General features: G+C 46.1%; 1 protein-coding gene across 1 annotated transcript in view; it reads left to right on the top strand.

The window, feature by feature from the left end:
* The window catches only part of BBS2 (Bardet-Biedl syndrome 2), a 30,729-nt gene that overhangs the window by 5,731 nt on the left and 7,897 nt on the right, over positions 1-17,101 (top strand). Inside the window, exons 6-15 of the mRNA XM_083165220.1 lie at positions 1,218-1,295; positions 2,565-2,669; positions 4,487-4,573; positions 8,835-8,970; positions 10,538-10,677; positions 11,262-11,403; positions 11,659-11,830; positions 15,307-15,436; positions 16,741-16,872; positions 16,955-17,092. Of these exons, the coding sequence (XP_083021346.1) occupies positions 1,218-1,295; positions 2,565-2,669; positions 4,487-4,573; positions 8,835-8,970; positions 10,538-10,677; positions 11,262-11,403; positions 11,659-11,830; positions 15,307-15,436; positions 16,741-16,872; positions 16,955-17,092 (1,260 nt within the window). The remainder of the gene's footprint in view (positions 1-1,217; positions 1,296-2,564; positions 2,670-4,486; positions 4,574-8,834; positions 8,971-10,537; positions 10,678-11,261; positions 11,404-11,658; positions 11,831-15,306; positions 15,437-16,740; positions 16,873-16,954; positions 17,093-17,101) is intronic.

The raw sequence follows: 17,101 nt of genomic DNA, 5'->3' as shown, positions 1-17,101 counted from the left end.
TCGTTCACTTTTTACTGGCTCTAGGCGGTTGTAATAAATTGCTGTTATCTAGTAATACTGTACTTACGTAACATTGAAAATGTTTTTTTTTCTGTGAGTTGCTTGTTCCTCGTACATCACATAATAATCATAAGGGAGATTTCAATCCCCAATGTGGCAATGATCCTCCCAGGTGCTAATGGTTGTGTGCTAAATGCATGGCTAATGATTTTTGCTCTCATTTCCTGAGGGTGCAAGATTTTAAAATTGCCAAGGCACCCCATCAGTACCCCTCACAAAGAATGTTGGCCCCCAAAGAGAAAAAAGACACCTCACCCAAATGTAACTCTCTCTGCACATGTTACATCTGCCCCACCTGCAGTGCACATGGTTTTGCCCATTTTGAGAACAAATTTGTACTGCGATCAGATCTGAATAAGGGCCATAGTAACAGCAGACTGTCCCCAATAGTAACTATACACAGTGCCCCCTACAGTAATTCCACCACATACTGCCCCCATAGTAATTCAGCCCCGCAGCAATCACATAAATAAAGAGAGCACAGGCCCCAACGTGTGTGAGTAAAAGGTCAGAGGTCACATGCAAGGCTGCTGAAGTGCTCCGCGCTGCCCGAGCCTAGCAGTAATTATATTGGCAGCCAGCAGTTGGGCAATTGGCATCTCCGGTGTGGTGGCGCATCCAACAACCGATTGTAGCAAACGTGGCTAGTTGTGGTGTTTCCTCGTGTGCTAACAATATTAAGGCACTGAAGTCAGGAAATGCTGGTTACAGCAAGGAAGCATCATGCATTATTAGTGCGACACGGCATCTCCTCATACATCACTGCTATAGGGACCCCAAACCGCCCTTTTCTGCTCACCAGGCCCCGTGGGACTCTGCTAGCGTCGGGCATGAAAAATGCATCTCAGACACAAAGTAATGTTGCTACAATGCACCAGGAGAAGGTACTGATTGCTCCAAATACAGACTCCGTCACACACAATATAAAAGTGTCACCTATCACATGAATCGGTAGAGTCTCCTGGTGTGTCCTAGTCACTTTGCTAGCGGAGTTGCACAGGACATGGTGGCTCATGCTGGATATCTCCCACTGCTTGGCATGGTTGGGCTAGATGTATGAGGACACATCTGTAAGTGTAGTACATTGTGTGTGTCAGAGGCTGCATTCCATATGTATACATATATGAATATACAGGTTTGTACATTACCTATTACAGCTCCTCGTTGGATCTGAAGACTTTGACATTAGAGTTTTTAAAGAAGATGAGATCGTTGCTGAAATAACAGAGACCGAGGTAAGATTGCATCACTTGTATAAGTGATTATAACCTCCAGTGGCGTATCTATAATGGGTGCAATGTGTGCGGTGCACACGAGCCCTGAGTCCCAGGGGGGCACACACTGCAGGAGCGTTGCTGAAATTGCCAGAAAAATGCTGCGGTGCCCATTGTTCTGACAATCTGAGCATGCGCAATGAAGTCTGAGTGCTCTAGTGCTCAGTCTAGGGATACCAATCCTGGCGCAGTTTTTCAATCCCGGAATTCGCGATTGAAAAATGCCCAATGCCGGGATTCCTAGGATCCCAGGATTGGATTCCCTAATAAAAAAACCGCCCCGGCCGCACCGCATATTTATTTACATGTGTGGTGCAGCCGGGAGCTATGTGGTGTGGACGGTGTAGCCGGGCGGTTGAGCAATAGAGCCTTTCGATGCATCCAGGGTGGATGGGCGGGCTGATGGAGCCTGAAGGGCAGCGCGCCCAGGATAAGGCCTACGCAGTGTGACCTCTGAAGTCGTCACGCTGTCAGCACCCGCTCAGACGCTGCCCGGCATAAGGCTGCGCATGCGCAGTCTAATCCCGGAATCCCGGGATTGGAAACTCCAATCCCGAGATTGAAATCCCAGCGATTTAGGGGCCAAAACCCGGTATCCCGCCGATCCCGGGATTGGCCACCCTAGCTCAGACTCTACAACTCTGGGCTGCTGCCGCCGGTAGCAACAGCAATACAAGTTGGAGAGAAGTTAGCTGGTTTGATAGAAAATTTGGCCGGTTGGCTGGTCTGAGGGGAAAAATTTGGTCAAGGTGCCCATACATGGTACAATTATTGTATACAATTTGGACTGGATCGCATCGCATTTGTTTTGCAATCAGAAGAGATCTAGTACAATGTGCAGCACATACTATTTGAGCTGTGCAATGAGATGTGCGACAGGAGCGCGCATCTCATCACACCCAGCAATTGTACCGTGTATGGGCACCTTAAGATGTGTGTGTGTATTTGGACAGACAAGGTGGACATTCGGTCTGGTGGTTGGTTCGCTGTATGGCCAGCTGGAAAAACAGTCCCGTTCACCAAATAACCAGTTTAAAGGGGCTAATCCTGTACTTAGTTAACTAGTTTATTCTAGATACTCATAAAATGTTATATAATTTATTTTCCATATCTGTTTCAAAATAATATTTTACATTTTTCTTAAAATCTCTCACGCTTGTTAGAGATGAGTTTATTCACCCCTAAAAAACTGCTATTGGTAAATATGACACTGATTTATCACCATTTCAGACGATCACAGCCATTTGCCCAATGCATTCCAGCCGGTTTGGATATACACTGTCTAATGGCACAGTGGGGGTTTATGATCGGATGTCCCGGTACTGGAGAATAAAGGTATGTATGTCTATCCGGAGTGTATTTATATCATCTCTTACCATATATATATATATATATATATATATACTTTGAATGCAATCTAAATATAAATCTTCAAAAATGACCATATGTAAAGAAAATAATTGTGGAACATTTCACTCCCTACTCTCTGGTCACCTGTTGGCTTCAGTTTATTTGTCTCAGATGCAGATTACAACCCGCAGAATATGAGATTTGAATAGATAGCATTAGCTCACGGACTTGTATTTAGTGCATCAAATATCGCAGTCAATCTGTAACCGTTCAACATCAGAACTTACAGTCTTAACCCTAGATCTGTGAGTTTGAGCAATGTTAACCATGGTGCAAACCCTCTGTAAAACATGTTTGTGTTACTTTGTACCATTGAAAGGAGACTACAGCGGCGTAAGTTCGTCCCAGTTGCCTGGAGGCAAGATAAATATTTGTAACACATGCACACAGATTTTGTAACCTTAAGGTCCGCACACACTGGGCGAATGTCCAGCGTGTATGGACAGCGATGATCGCTATCATTGCTGTGGGGGAAAGCGGCTCAGTGCATACACACTGAGCCCCTTTCCCCCTATAGGAGTAAGTAGCTCCATCAGTAAGGCATCAGCTTCTAGTGGAGCAGGTCTGCGGTTCGAATATAAGGTGTGACACTAACAACAATTATGTTTACAGGAGAGTGTGACGTCTATTGTCCAGCAATATCGATGGCTTTCAATTAACTGATTCAAAGTTGAAAGGTGGTGCCCCCTTGGGAGCAGGAGCCCGGGGACAGATAACCTCCCAGAGTTCCGCCTCTGAGTTGATATAGATACATTGGGGCAGATGTATGAAGCCTTAACAAGAGATAAATGCAAGTGTGATAAGGAGAGATAAACGTCCAGCCAATCAGCTCCTTACTGACTTTTCAGACACAGCCTGTAACATGGCAGTTAGCAGGTGATTGGCTGGACGTTTATCTCTCTTTATCACCCTTGCATTTATCTCTTGTTAAAGCTTAATACATCTGCCCCATTGTATGATAGTTGAGTTGATTTGACATCTATGCTATTATACTGCTCATAGGAAGCTGTGTATTACGGCAGTGTTTTAACTCTGTATATTAGCTAGACGAGTGTTACAGTATTCATTTCTCAGAAGGAGGCAATCCAGGTTTCAGAGCCGAGGTACAGGATGCAAAAAATTTAATTGGCGGCTGTTCAAATTTTATTTTAAAGGTGCCATTGTTGCACTGAACTCATTATATCCTGCCCTAGGATTCTAGAAGTTAGCAATAGCCGGACAGGGCACATGTATGTCAATACGTGACACTGGGCTAACAATGGCTCCTCCCAGTGTACTGTATCTGCTTGCCGTCCTATGGAGCAGGGGTTCTCAAACTCTGTCCTCATGACCCCACACAGTTCACGGTTTCCAGGTCACCCGGCAGGTGCACAGGTGCATTCATTACTCATTGACACATTTTAAAAGATCCACAGGTGGCGCTAATAATTTTACTTGTGATTCTGTGAGGGGACCTGCAAAAAATGCACTGTATGGGGTCCTAAAGACCGAGTTTGAGAACCTGTGATATATAGAGATGAAAATGTAAGAAAATATAACATTTCGTACCACACTGAATTCAGGTGTATTTCTGAGTATAACAGCTAGCTGAAGCTGCAGATTACATACTTAGTACTATGCTTTTACAGTTTTACAGCAGTTTCAGCAATTGTTTCATGAATTGTGAAGTCAGTACATCCATCTGTGTGTTACTTCCCATATGTAATCATGTGCTTGCATCTTTCTAACCCCCCCCCCCCCAGTCTAAAAACCTTGCCATGAGCATACATGCCTTCGACCTGAACTCTGATGGGGTTTGTGAGCTGATCACCGGATGGTCTAACGGGAAGGTGAGTGTCCTGTTGGCGTCAGTGGTTGGGTGATTTGGGGCGTGCAATGTGTAAATGATACGTTGTTCTAGATGAGGTGTGTCACTGCTCAGTGAGAGCTCATTCACATTTCTTTCTATGAACTGCATGGAGAATAGGAAAAGTGGCTTGTTCTACCTTCTAAACCTGTAACAGAGCGCTTACAATTGAACTGGTTAACATACAAACACAGTTCCCACATTAATAATTGGGTTTTTATAGTGCTGCGCTCTGCCTAAGTATTAAGGTGTGTGTGTGGTCAGAATAACAGTACGTTATTGAACTTTAAAAAAACACACTTTACTGATAAATCAAGGTGCAAATTGACATATACATGCAAGATTTAAAGATAAAATATAAATGAAAGTCAATTCATACAAACATTGTCTGCAAGTATAAGTGAATAATAATTTAAATAAGCAACAGTTGCCGATATGTGCACAAACTCCCAAGGAGTCAGATTGGTGATCTGTCCTGGTTGGGCAGTGTGTACGCTCTTGCGGAGCTGTTGTTTTGAAAAGTAAATCTCACGTCAGAGATGAGACACAACCTTAAGTTGTTAATAGCAACGGGGGAAGGTGAGTTGCAGATGGTAATTGGCAGTCTCGGAATGGTACTGAGCGCGGCGTCCCGCTAACTCAGATGTACTTTGTCAGATCTTCAGGTACCCCTTTAGATGTTAAGAGTGTGTTGGTTTTCGGAGGAGCTGTGGATGGTGCATGTAGGTAAGCCAGGAGGGCTAGTGCACCCACTGATGTTTGCTGTGCGTGTGTGGAGACACAACGCACAGCACCTCGGTCCTTTGGTGACTGCCTGTTTCAAGGATGTGGACCGCGCCGCCTGAGTCACCTTCGGTCACTCGTGCGCCGCGCACCGACCTCCTTGCCTGGGAGTCCTCCTGCCTCTCGTCACACTGGTCTACCTACTACTTACCCGTCCTCACAGTAACTGCTTCCGGCTGTCTTAGCTTCCGCTCCGTCTCCGTTCTGTTTGCAGCTTGTCAGTTTGCTGCAGCACCGCGGGAAATTGCGGGATGGTTTGATGTTCTCCTCTCTGGTGTGGAACAGTCCAAATGTCTAATGGATATCACTCCAACGCGTTTCGGCCTTATTAGCCTTCTTCTAGGGAGATGTACAGTTCCCACATTGTAGAGCATAACACGTGGGGCCAAATGTAATAGGATGTCACAATCAGAGTGTGAGAGATTTTGGGAGAGTTTTCCCGTGTTTTTAAAGCGGCAATCATTTACATTGCAAAACCAGGTGGATTTTGCCATGTAATTGATTGCCGCTTTAAAAAAAATGTAAAGACTCTTCCAAAATCTCTCACACTCTGATTCCCGTACCCTATTACATTTGGCGAGTGTTGGTAAGCAGCACATCAAAGTGCAAGAAAAATATGTTAGAATGCATTAATAAGGTATCCAAGGGGGACAGAACGGTACAGACTGTAGTCCCCTGCCTGCAGTTTACCATAATTAGTCCCAGTCCTTTAGGTGGAGTCAAACCAATATTCAGACACCACATTTAGGGTTGCATTGGCACCCTCTTGATATCTCTGGGCTTTGGGTGCCAAGGAAACTAAATGTGGCCCTGTATTGTTTATGAATTAAAAATGTGTTCCCTTATTGCAGGGATGGGGAACCTTCGGCCCTCCAGATGTTGTTAAACTACACATCCCAGAATGCCCTGTAACAGTTTTAGCATGGCCACAGAGCAAAACTGTAGCAGGGCATGCTGGGATGTGTAGTTCAACAACAGCCGAAGGTTCCCCATCCCTGCCTTATTGGTTTCCTGTAATAATGTTGTCCATGTAGTCATCGTTGATACTAATGTATCAGGACCAGTGTCTTACTGGTCAGAGACGAGTTACTACTCCAGTCTGGCTGGTGTCTAATAAGTAGTCGGACACACAGGATGCTAATGGTGTATACACACTGGGCGTTTTTACCCTGCGTGTATGCACAGCGATGATGGGGAACATAGCTGGGCTTAAAAGGCTTTCCGACTGTGCAAGAGATTTTCGCCGGGGTGGACAGCGTTCCGTAGCTGGACACTATGGAAAGCCTCCCTCCCCGCCGCTCATCTGTTGGTAATACCAGCAGATGAGCTGTGGGGAGACGCGGCAGCGCGCATCGGTGTTCACCGCTCATCGCCAGGGCAGTATTATTTCCCAGAATATCTAGGATAATACAGTTTGAGACTCCCAGGTCCAAAATGCTTGGGACTGGAAGTGTTTTGGATTTTCCTGTATTTAAGAATATTTGATTACCATAATTTGGGAATAAGACCCTAGTCTATACGCAGAATTCACTTCTGTTTCCTATATACCCTGTACACTCAACCTGAAGGTCATTTTATATCATATTTTTATTAATTATGTGCATGATACAAAGTCTGTGTACACCGCTGAACATTCAGAATACAGCGGTGTTACTATCTAGGTCTGTATTTCAGTACATGATGTATTTTGGAATGATGTATTTGGGAGACAAATAGAGTATAACTACGAGGGCAATATTATTACACGATGATACATCTATTATAAGCCGACATCTCATGCTGCAGTAGTAATCTAAGCAGCATCGGATCTCTCTCCCACCATCAGGCATCTTACGGTATGTTCTGCGCCACTAACCTGTCATAGAGGATGGGAAATCTCTGTCCTGTGACGCAGATTCCTGACCTCCGAAACAGTGGCTACATGCAAACAGAGGCCCTTGCTGTTCCCCCCCATTGTCAATCACTGTCTGCTGCCTTCTGTGTCTGATGAACATTTCACTGAAACTGTATGGGGAACTGCATGGGGATGTTGCTAAACAGCTGCCTTCTATTGCAGGGCTGGGCAACACCGGCCCTCCAGATGTTAGTGAACTACACATCCCAGGAGCCTTGCATCAGTTTCAGCTTGGCCACATAGCAAAACTAATGCAAAGCATCCTGGGATGTGTAGTTCACTAACATCTGGAGGGCCGGTGTTGCCCAGCCCTGTTCTATTGCCTTCATATTGAGATTTTACTCTCCAGACTGCTACATATTATATATGGCTGCATTAAGAACAAAGCCACCAAAGCCCCCCCCCCCCCCCCACACACACACACACACACACACACAGACACCGGTAATCCTACACAACCTTCCCCCTATAGTAATTCCACACTCCCCCCCCCCCCCCCCCCCACACACACACACACACAGACACCGGTAATCCTACACAACCTTCCCCCTATAGTAATTCCACACTCCCCCCCCCCCCCCCCCCCCCACACACACACACACACACAGACACCGGTAATCCTACACAACCTTCCCCCTATAGTAATGATACACTGGCCCCCATAGTAATTCAACACAGTGCCCCCACCCCCCTACAGTAAAGGCCCCCACACACTAGAACGATTTTTTGGCCGATTGTCAGATTTCCGGCTGGTTATTGCCGATTATCGGTCGGAAATCGGACAAAAATTTGTTCTAGTGTGTGGGAGCCTTAAATCCACCACACTCTGCCCCCATAGTAGTAGAACACGTAGTCTTTCATAATATTTCAGTCCCACAGCAACCACATGAATAAAAGAGCCTGTGCTAGGGATAGAAAGTTTTCCCCTCAGCGGCTGGAGCACTGTGAGGCGGCTGGAGCACTGTGAGGCGGCTGGAGCACTGTGAGGCGGCATGGAGCACTGTGAGGCGGCATGGAGCACTGTGAGGCGGCATGGAGCACTGTGAGGCGGCATGGAGCACTGTGAGGCGGCATGGAGCACTGTGAGGCGGCATGGAGCACTGTGAGGCGGCATGGAGCACTGTGAGGCGGCTGGAGCACTGTGAGGCGGCTGGAGCACTGTGAGGCGGCAGGGAGCACTGTGAGGCGGCATGGAGCACTGTGAGGCGGCATGGAGCACTGTGAGGCGGCATGGAGCACTGTGAGGCGCCATGGAGCACTGTGAGGCGCCATGGAGCACCACGCATAATAAGCAGCACTGGGCGGCAAGGTGGCGTGACTTGCGTTACATTTGAGGCATACTAGGTCAGAGGTCACAGTCCAGGCTATGGAAAAGCATTGTGCTGCCCAAGACTGGCAGCTGGGCAAATGGCATATCCTGGGTGGGGGTCACATCTAACAACCACTAGTGTGACGCTGCCCTAGAGCCTAATTGTGGTGTTATATAATAAACGCTATGGTAGGGTGTTATTACACTAGTAGATTTTGTTTTCTTTGTTTTTTACTGGTTTAATGGGATATTTTAAAGGTTGATGCGCGCAGTGATCGTACGGGAGAAGTGATCTTTAAAGACAATTTCTCATCATCGATCGCTGCAGTGGTAGAAGGAGACTATCGCATGGACGGGAAAACGCAGCTTATCTGTTGTTCTACAGATGGAGAAGGTGAGAATATGAGACCAGTGTGACGTGATCTGTGGCCAATTCTGGTATCAGAATATGGAACTCGGGGGCTGTGAGGTTTACAGGAATCACTACTGTGCACCAGGCTGTGGACCTATAACTGTGCATCAGGCTGTGGGCCTATGACTGTGCATCAGGCTGTGGGCCTATGACTGTGCATCAGGCTGTGGGCCTATGGCCGTGCATCAGGCTGTGGGCCTATGGCCGTGCATCAGGCTGTGGGCCTATGACTGTGCATCAGGCTGTGGACCTATGGCTGTGCATCAGGCTGTGGACCTATGACTGTGCATCAGGCTGTGGACCTATGACCGTGCATCAGGCTGTGGACCTATGACCGTGCATCAGGCTGTGGTCCTATGACCGTGCATCAGGCTGTGGGCCTATGACTGTGCATCAGGCTGTGGACCTATGGCTGTGCATCAGGCTGTGGTCCTATGGCTGTGCATCAGGCTGTGGTCCTATGGCTGTGCATCAGGCTGTGGACCTATGGCCGTGCATCAGGCTGTGGACCTATAACTGTGCATCAGGCTGTGGACCTATGACTGTGCATCAGGCTGCGGACCTATGACTGTGCATCAGGATGTGGTCCTATGACCGTGCATCAGGCTGTGGGCCTATGACCGTGCACCAGGCTGTGGGCCTATGACCGTGCACCAGGCTGTGGGCCTATGACCGTGCACCAGGCTGTGGGCCTATGACCGTGCACCAGGCTGTGGGCCTATGACCGTGCACCAGGCTGTGGGCCTATGACCGTGCACCAGGTTGTGGGCCTATGACCGTGCACCAGGCTGTGGGCCTATGACCGTGCACCAGGCTGTGGGCCTATGACCGTGCACCAGGCTGTGGGCCTATGACCGTGCACCAGGCTGTGGGCCTATGACCGTGCACCAGGCTGTGGGCCTATGACCGTGCATCAGGCTGTGGACCTATGACTGTGCATCAGGCATGGTGGCAGGGTATGCTGGCACGTGTAGCAGATGGTGGCAGGGTATGCTGGCACGTGTAGCAGATGGTGGCTGGGTATGCTGGCACGTGTAGCAGATGGTTCCGGGGTATGCTGGTACGTGTAGCAGATGGTTGCGGGGTATGCTGGCACGTGTAGCAGATGGTGGCAGGGTATGCTGGCACGTGTAACAGATGGTGGCGGGGTATGCTGGCACGTGTAGCAGATGGTGGCGGGGTATGCTGGCACGTGTAACAGATGGTGGCGGGGTATGCTGGCACGTGTAGCAGATGGTGGCGGGGTATGCTGGCACGTGTAACAGATGGTGGCGGGGTATGCTGGCACGTGTAGCAGATGGTTGCGGGGTATGCTGGCACGTGTAGCAGATGGTGGCAGGGTATGCTGGCACGTGTAGCAGATGGTGGCAGGGTATGCTGGCACGTGTAACAGATGGTGGCGGGGTATGCTGGCATGTGTAGCAGATGGTGGCAGGGTATGCTGGCACGTGTAGTTCCAACAGCTGGTGTAGCGCAGAAGGTGTGCTAGAATGGTCACATTACAGTGGCGCTGTTGGAATAAGTATCTAATCGTCTTCTCTTGCCACAGTCAAAGGCTACCTTCCCTCCAATCAGGAAACGTCGGGGAGTCTCATGGATACCAGTGTGGAGCTGGAGCTTGTCCGAGAGCTGAGTCAGAAGAAGCAGAACTTGTTGATAGAGCTGAAGAATTACCAGGATAATGTAAAGGTGAGCAGGATTGGCCTGTGACACTGTACATCACCAAATACACAGGGGTGTTTTCGGGGATTTAGCGGCAAATATTGAATGATAAATGCCCCCTATGTTCTCTCTTCTCAGCACATTAATCAGCTTAAGTCTAATACTTGCTTTGTATGACTCCTCTTGCTGAACCAATATCAGATTGTGCCTTTGTGTAAATGCTGTTCATTAGTGGCCACTAGGGGCAGTGTTACATGTAGGCCGTGGCAGTACACAATCATTTTGAAACCGTTAAATAGAATATATGAACGTAATATCACACCGAGGTATTTGACAGTTCTCTCATGTCAGTATGACACGATCCTTCTAGTGACTGTCAGTCTGCTTCCCATAATCCATTATAAAGCCAGCATGGTGGCACCGCTCCTGTCACATGCAGCCTTGCTCCACATTTTCCAGAATCCTTGTATACTGATATCATTTGTGCTGCTGTGAACATCCTGAGGATGTGATTGGCTGCAGGTTCTTCCACTGTCTACATCAGACAGGTATAAATAGATCGCTTTCCTTGTAAATAGGTAGTGTAGTGACTGTCCTTTGTCTTCCTGCAGCAGGCAGAGGCCCAAGTGAGTGAGCCAGATGGTCAGATGGGAGTGATACCAGCCAATACCCAGCTGCAGACAGCTTTGTGTGTCACCCCGGGATCAGACACTCAGCCGGCACATGTGGAACTGAGCATTTCAACATCAAATGGTGAGGAATAATGCCATGGAGACTAATTATCATTGGTTATCAGAGAATGAAGGACAGTGGGTTTACCACATGCCACAAATGAGAGTTTCCCTTAGCAACTAACTAGACCTGACGAACAGCTCCGGAATCTTAAACCTCATTGCTACAGCTGTGGGCTGGTGTGGTATTCATGCTGGATACAGTGACCTACCACAGAACCTTGCATATATTATCTTGTTATAACCTCTTTTGTTGCCAATGGTTTTATATCCTTAGATACAATTATCCGAGCACTACTTATCTTCGCTGAGGGAATATTCGAAGGGGAGAGCCATGTTGTACACCCAAGCACCCAACACCTCTCTAGTCGGATTCGAGTCCCCATCTGCCCCCCTAAAGATGTCCCTGTGGATCTTCACATTAAGGCCTTTGTGGGTTACAAAACCAGGTAGGAGCCCGCATGGTAAGATTGCTATATGTTGCTGTTCTCCTTGTAGTTTATCACTTGCAGCCTTTTGATCAGTTTCAGAAAAACCATTGGTGCAGCAGGTACATTGCACCAGGGCCCCATGGGGACTAAGGGGCCCTCTGCTGTGCAGTCCAGTAAATTGGCAGTGATGATCTTGCAGGTGTGAGCCATCGCGGCAGCGGGCACATTTTAGAGTGGTCGGGATTTGCACAAAAGTGCTCGCTGCCTGATAGGGTTCCAAACACTTGTGTGATGGAGGCGAGTTTGGTGCTGTTGCTGGCATTAAAACCCCTTCCCCATTTAATAGGATTGACCCAAATATATACGGCCCCAAAGGATAATATCCTGTTACTCCATTGGAATGGTGTCTACTCCTAGGAATACTGATTTATTTATTTATGTAATATGGTGGTATCTGTATATGTATTTAGTGCGCCATACCGGATATTATTGCTAGGTTTAGTGCGCCATACCGTATATTATTGTTAGGTTTAGTGCGCCATACCGTATAGTATTGTTAGGTTTAGTGCGCCATACTGTATATTATTGCTAGGTTTAGTGCGTCCTACCGTATGTTATTGCTAGGTTTAGTGCGCCATACCGTATATTATTGCTAGGTTTAGTGGCCATACCGTATATTATTGCTAGGTTTAGTGCGCCATACCGTATATTATTGCTAGGTTTAGTGGCCATACCGTATGTTATTGCTAGGTTTAGTGCGCCATACAGTATATTATTGCTAGGTTTAGTGCGCCATACCGTATATTATTGTTAGGTTTAGTGCGCCATACCGTATAGTATTGTTAGGTTTAGTGCGCCATACTGTATATTATTGCTAGGTTTAGTGCGCCATACCGTATATTATTGCTAGGTTTAGTGCGCCATACCGTATATTATTGCTAGGTTTAGTGGCCATACCGTATATTATTGCTAGGTTTAGTGGCCATACCGTATGTTATTGCTAGGTTTAGTGGCCATACCGTATATTATTGCTAGGTTTAGTGCGCCATACCGTATATTATTGCTAGGTTTAGTGCGCCATACCGTATATTATTGCTAGGTTTAGTGGCCATACCGTATATTATTGCTAGGTTTAGTGGCCATACCGTATGTTATTGCTAGGTTTAGTGGCCATACCGTATATTATTGCTAGGTTTAGTGCGCCATACCGTATATTATTGCTAGGTTTAGTGCGCCATACCGTATATTATTGCTAGGTTTAGTGGCCATACTGTATATTATTGTTAGGTTTAGTGCGCCATACCGTATATTATTGCTAGGTTTAGTGGCCATACTGTATATTATTGCTAGATTTAGTGGCCATACCGTATATTATTGCTAGGTTTAGTGGCCATACCGTATGTTATTGCTAGGTTTAGTGGCCATACCGTATATTATTGCTAGGTTTAGTGCGCCATACCGTATATTATTGCTAGGTTTAGTGCGCCATACCGTATATTATTGCTAGGTTTAGTGGCCATACCGTATATTATTGCTAGGTTTAGTGGCCATACCGTATATTATTGCTAGGTTTAGTGGCCATACCGTATATTATTGCTAGGTTTAGTGCGCCATACCGTATATTATTGCTAGGTTTAGAGCGCCATACCGTATGTTATTGCTAGGTTTAGTGGCCATACCGTATGTTATTGCTAGGTTTAGTGCGCCATACCGTATATTATTGCTAGGTTTAGTGCGCCATACCGTATATTATTGCTAGGTTTAGTGGCCATACCGTATATTATTGTTAGGTTTAGTGCGCCATACCGTATGTTATTGCTAGGTTTAGTGCGCCATACCGTATGTTATTGCTAGGTTTAGTGCGCCATACCGTATGTTATTGCTAGGTTTAGTGGCCATACCGTATGTTATTGCTAGGTTTAGTGCGCCATACCGTATATTATTGCTAGGTTTAGTGCGCCATACCGTATATTATTGCTAGGTTTAGTGGCCATACCGTATATTATTGTTAGGTTTAGTGCGCCATACCGTATGTTATTGCTAGGTTTAGTGCGCCATACCGTATGTTATTGCTAGGTTTAGTGCGCCATACCGTATGTTATTGCTAGGTTTAGTGCGCCATACCGTATATTATTGCTAGGTTTAGTGCGCCATACTGTATATTATTGCTAGGTTTAGTGCGCCATACCGTATATTATTGCTAGGTTTAGTGGCCATACCGTATATTATTGCTAGGTTTAGTGCGCCATACTGTATGTTATTGCTAGGTTTAGTGCGCCATACCGGATATTATTGCTAGGTTTAGTGCGCCATACCGGATATTATTGCTAGGTTTAGTGCGCCATACTGTATATTATTGCTAGGTTTAGTGGCCATACCGTATGTTATTGCTAGGTTTAGTGGCCATACCGTATGTTATTGCTAGGTTTAGTGCGCCATACCGTATATTATTGCTAGGTTTAGTGCGCCATACTGTATGTTATTGCTAGGTTTAGTGGCCATACCGTATATTATTGCTAGGTTTAGTGCGCCATACCGTATATTATTGCTAGGTTTAGTGCGCCATACCGTATATTATTGCTAGGTTTAGTGGCCATACCGTATATTATTGATAGGTTTAGTGGCCATACTGTATATTATTGCTAGGTTTAGTGCGCCATACCGTATATTATTGCTAGGTTTAGTGGCCATACCGTATATTATTGCTAGGTTTAGTGGCCATACCGTATATTATTGCTAGGTTTAGTGCGCCATACCGTATGTTATTGCTAGGTTTAGTGCGCCATACCGTATATTATTGCTAGGTTTAGTGGCCATACCGTATATTATTGCTAGGTTTAGTGCGCCATACCGTATATTATTGCTAGGTTTAGTGGCCATACCGTATATTATTGCTAGGTTTAGTGCGCCATACTGTATGTTATTGCTAGGTTTAGTGCGCCATACCGTATATTATTGCTAGGTTTAGTGGCCATACCGTATATTATTGCTAGGTTTAGTGGCCATACCGTATATTATTGCTAGGTTTAGTGCGCCATACTGTATGTTATTGCTAGGTTTAGTGCGCCATACCGTATATTATTGCTAGGTTTAGTGGCCATACCGTATATTATTGCTAGGTTTAGTGGCCATACCGTATATTATTACTAGGTTTAGTGCGCCATACCGTATGTTATTGCTAGGTTTAGTGGCCATACCGTATATTATTGCTAGGTTTAGTGCGCCATACCGTATATTATTGCTAGGTTTAGTGCGCCATACTGTATATTATTGCTAGGTTTAGTCATCGATATAACTGATTTATACATTTGTCAAGCAGGTGTACAATGGGGCAGTTTTGTCACACGTGAAATGCACTATATGTACCCACAAGCTGTGCTCTTTATGCAATGACTCCGTACAGATTTCCTGGATTACACCAAGTTCTTGCTTTCATGAATATTCTCTGTGAAATTAGTGAATGTCGTTTGTTTGTTTCACTATTTTTTTTATAGCGTACAGTTCCATGTTTTTGAACTGACCAGACAGCTTCCTCGCTTCTCCATGTACGATCTTAATAAAGCTACCTCTGTACCAGAGCCTTCCAGCCGCGTGACTTTCACCATCAGTGACCGCGTTCAGAGGGTGAGTTCAGTACGCTGGAGGCAGCCATGGTTTGGGCCTAACAGGTCACTAGACACCAGTGACATCACTCAACAAATAAATTGATGGGCTGAATTTTAGTACTGTGACCAATACAGGTGGATCCAACAGTGGGTGCTGTGGACCACTTGCAGCGGTGTTATGGGTTGGTGATCCAGGACCAAATCAAATTATTTATGGCCCATGTGATTGGCATCTGTTAACTCCAGTTTAGCCTATCAAAATATTTAAATAAACAGAGCACAACCTTGCCTATTAGCATAGAACTGACCCCCCCCCCCCCCATACACTAGTCCGATATGGGCTGATTTCACCCGAATCCAACGGATTGGGCCGAGATATCTGCCCGAACTGGATGTGCTTGCCATCCCATGTGCATCAGACCTGAGTCAGAGGTCAGTCCTGCATAAAGGTCTGACCACTGACTCTGACCCCTCCCGGCATTGGGAAATGTGGTTGTATGCGTTACATCGCATTTGAAAGGATCGTATGCAATCGGGATCGGATGGCCATACACTGCTCCGAGACATCGCAGTAGATGTCCTTAAGGATCTACTTAATTTTATCATCATTGATCAATTTCTTAAAAAGGAACTTTTGAGCCGGGAGTGCTGTGACTAAACCGCTGATACTCTAGTGTTCTGTGATTCAAGAAAGTTTTGGGACTTTATACCCATAAAACACCTCCTTTTGCAGAAATTGGCTTGTATATTTTTAAAGGGTTGTACATTTTGGACAAGTCTTCCTTCATCAAACATCGGCATCAGTGATCAGTGCTGTGAGGGCAATGGCTAGGGAGGCACAGGCTGGTGTCACAGCAAGAGTTACACATGCACATACTATGAACCCAATGGTTCATATGGGCATTATACCAAGGTACCACAGTGCAGCCCCGCACCCAGCTCCAGGCAGTGTCTGGCTCTCACAGTGGGGAGGCCGAGCTTATAGCTGCCTCACACCTGGTCTCTCCCTGACAGTCCCTGCACTTCCAGATGAGCGCTGCAAATTTGTGGAGTTTTGACTATAAAAATAATTTGCGTAATAAAAGAATATAAATATAGTTATTGGATTATTCTAATCATTTGTATAGTCCCCTAACTCTGTGTCACTGATCACAATACGGGGATCTTCCTACTGTCGTTACCCGTCCCCTAGAATATAAAGCAGACAGAGGGTGGCTGGACCATCCGTGATTAGGGAATTATGGAGAGCGGCTAGTAGGTGTGTGTGCCGGGAATACGAGCACGAGGTTTTAACGGTTTCTTAAAACATTGTCGTTTTGGAAGGTTGTCCTTTGGCTGAACCAGAACTTCCTCTTGCCGGAAGACACAGAGGTTCAGAGCGCTCCATTTCAAATCAGTTTTACTTCTCTTCGTGACGCCGGAACCCTTCTCATCAACATGAAACCAAATGGCGAGGTAGAAGATTCTCCCATCATTGTGCTTTAAGTAATAATTGTAGATTTTGTTTTCTGTTTACCTTCTGGTCTTGTTTCTGCAGATTACAATACGTACAGATGACATGGATCTAGCTGGGGATATTATTCAGTCATTGGCCATGTTTCTGGCGATAGAAGACCTACCTGTAGAAGCTGATTTCCCCAAATACTTTGATCAGCTCCGGAAGGTGCTGCTGCAGGTGAGTTAG

The sequence above is a fragment of the Crinia signifera genome, chromosome 11 (assembly GCF_055691185.1).
Source record: "Crinia signifera chromosome 11, ASM5569118v1, whole genome shotgun sequence".
Taxonomy (NCBI): domain Eukaryota; kingdom Metazoa; phylum Chordata; class Amphibia; order Anura; family Myobatrachidae; genus Crinia; species Crinia signifera.
This window is presented reverse-complemented; position numbering and strand designations above follow the sequence as displayed.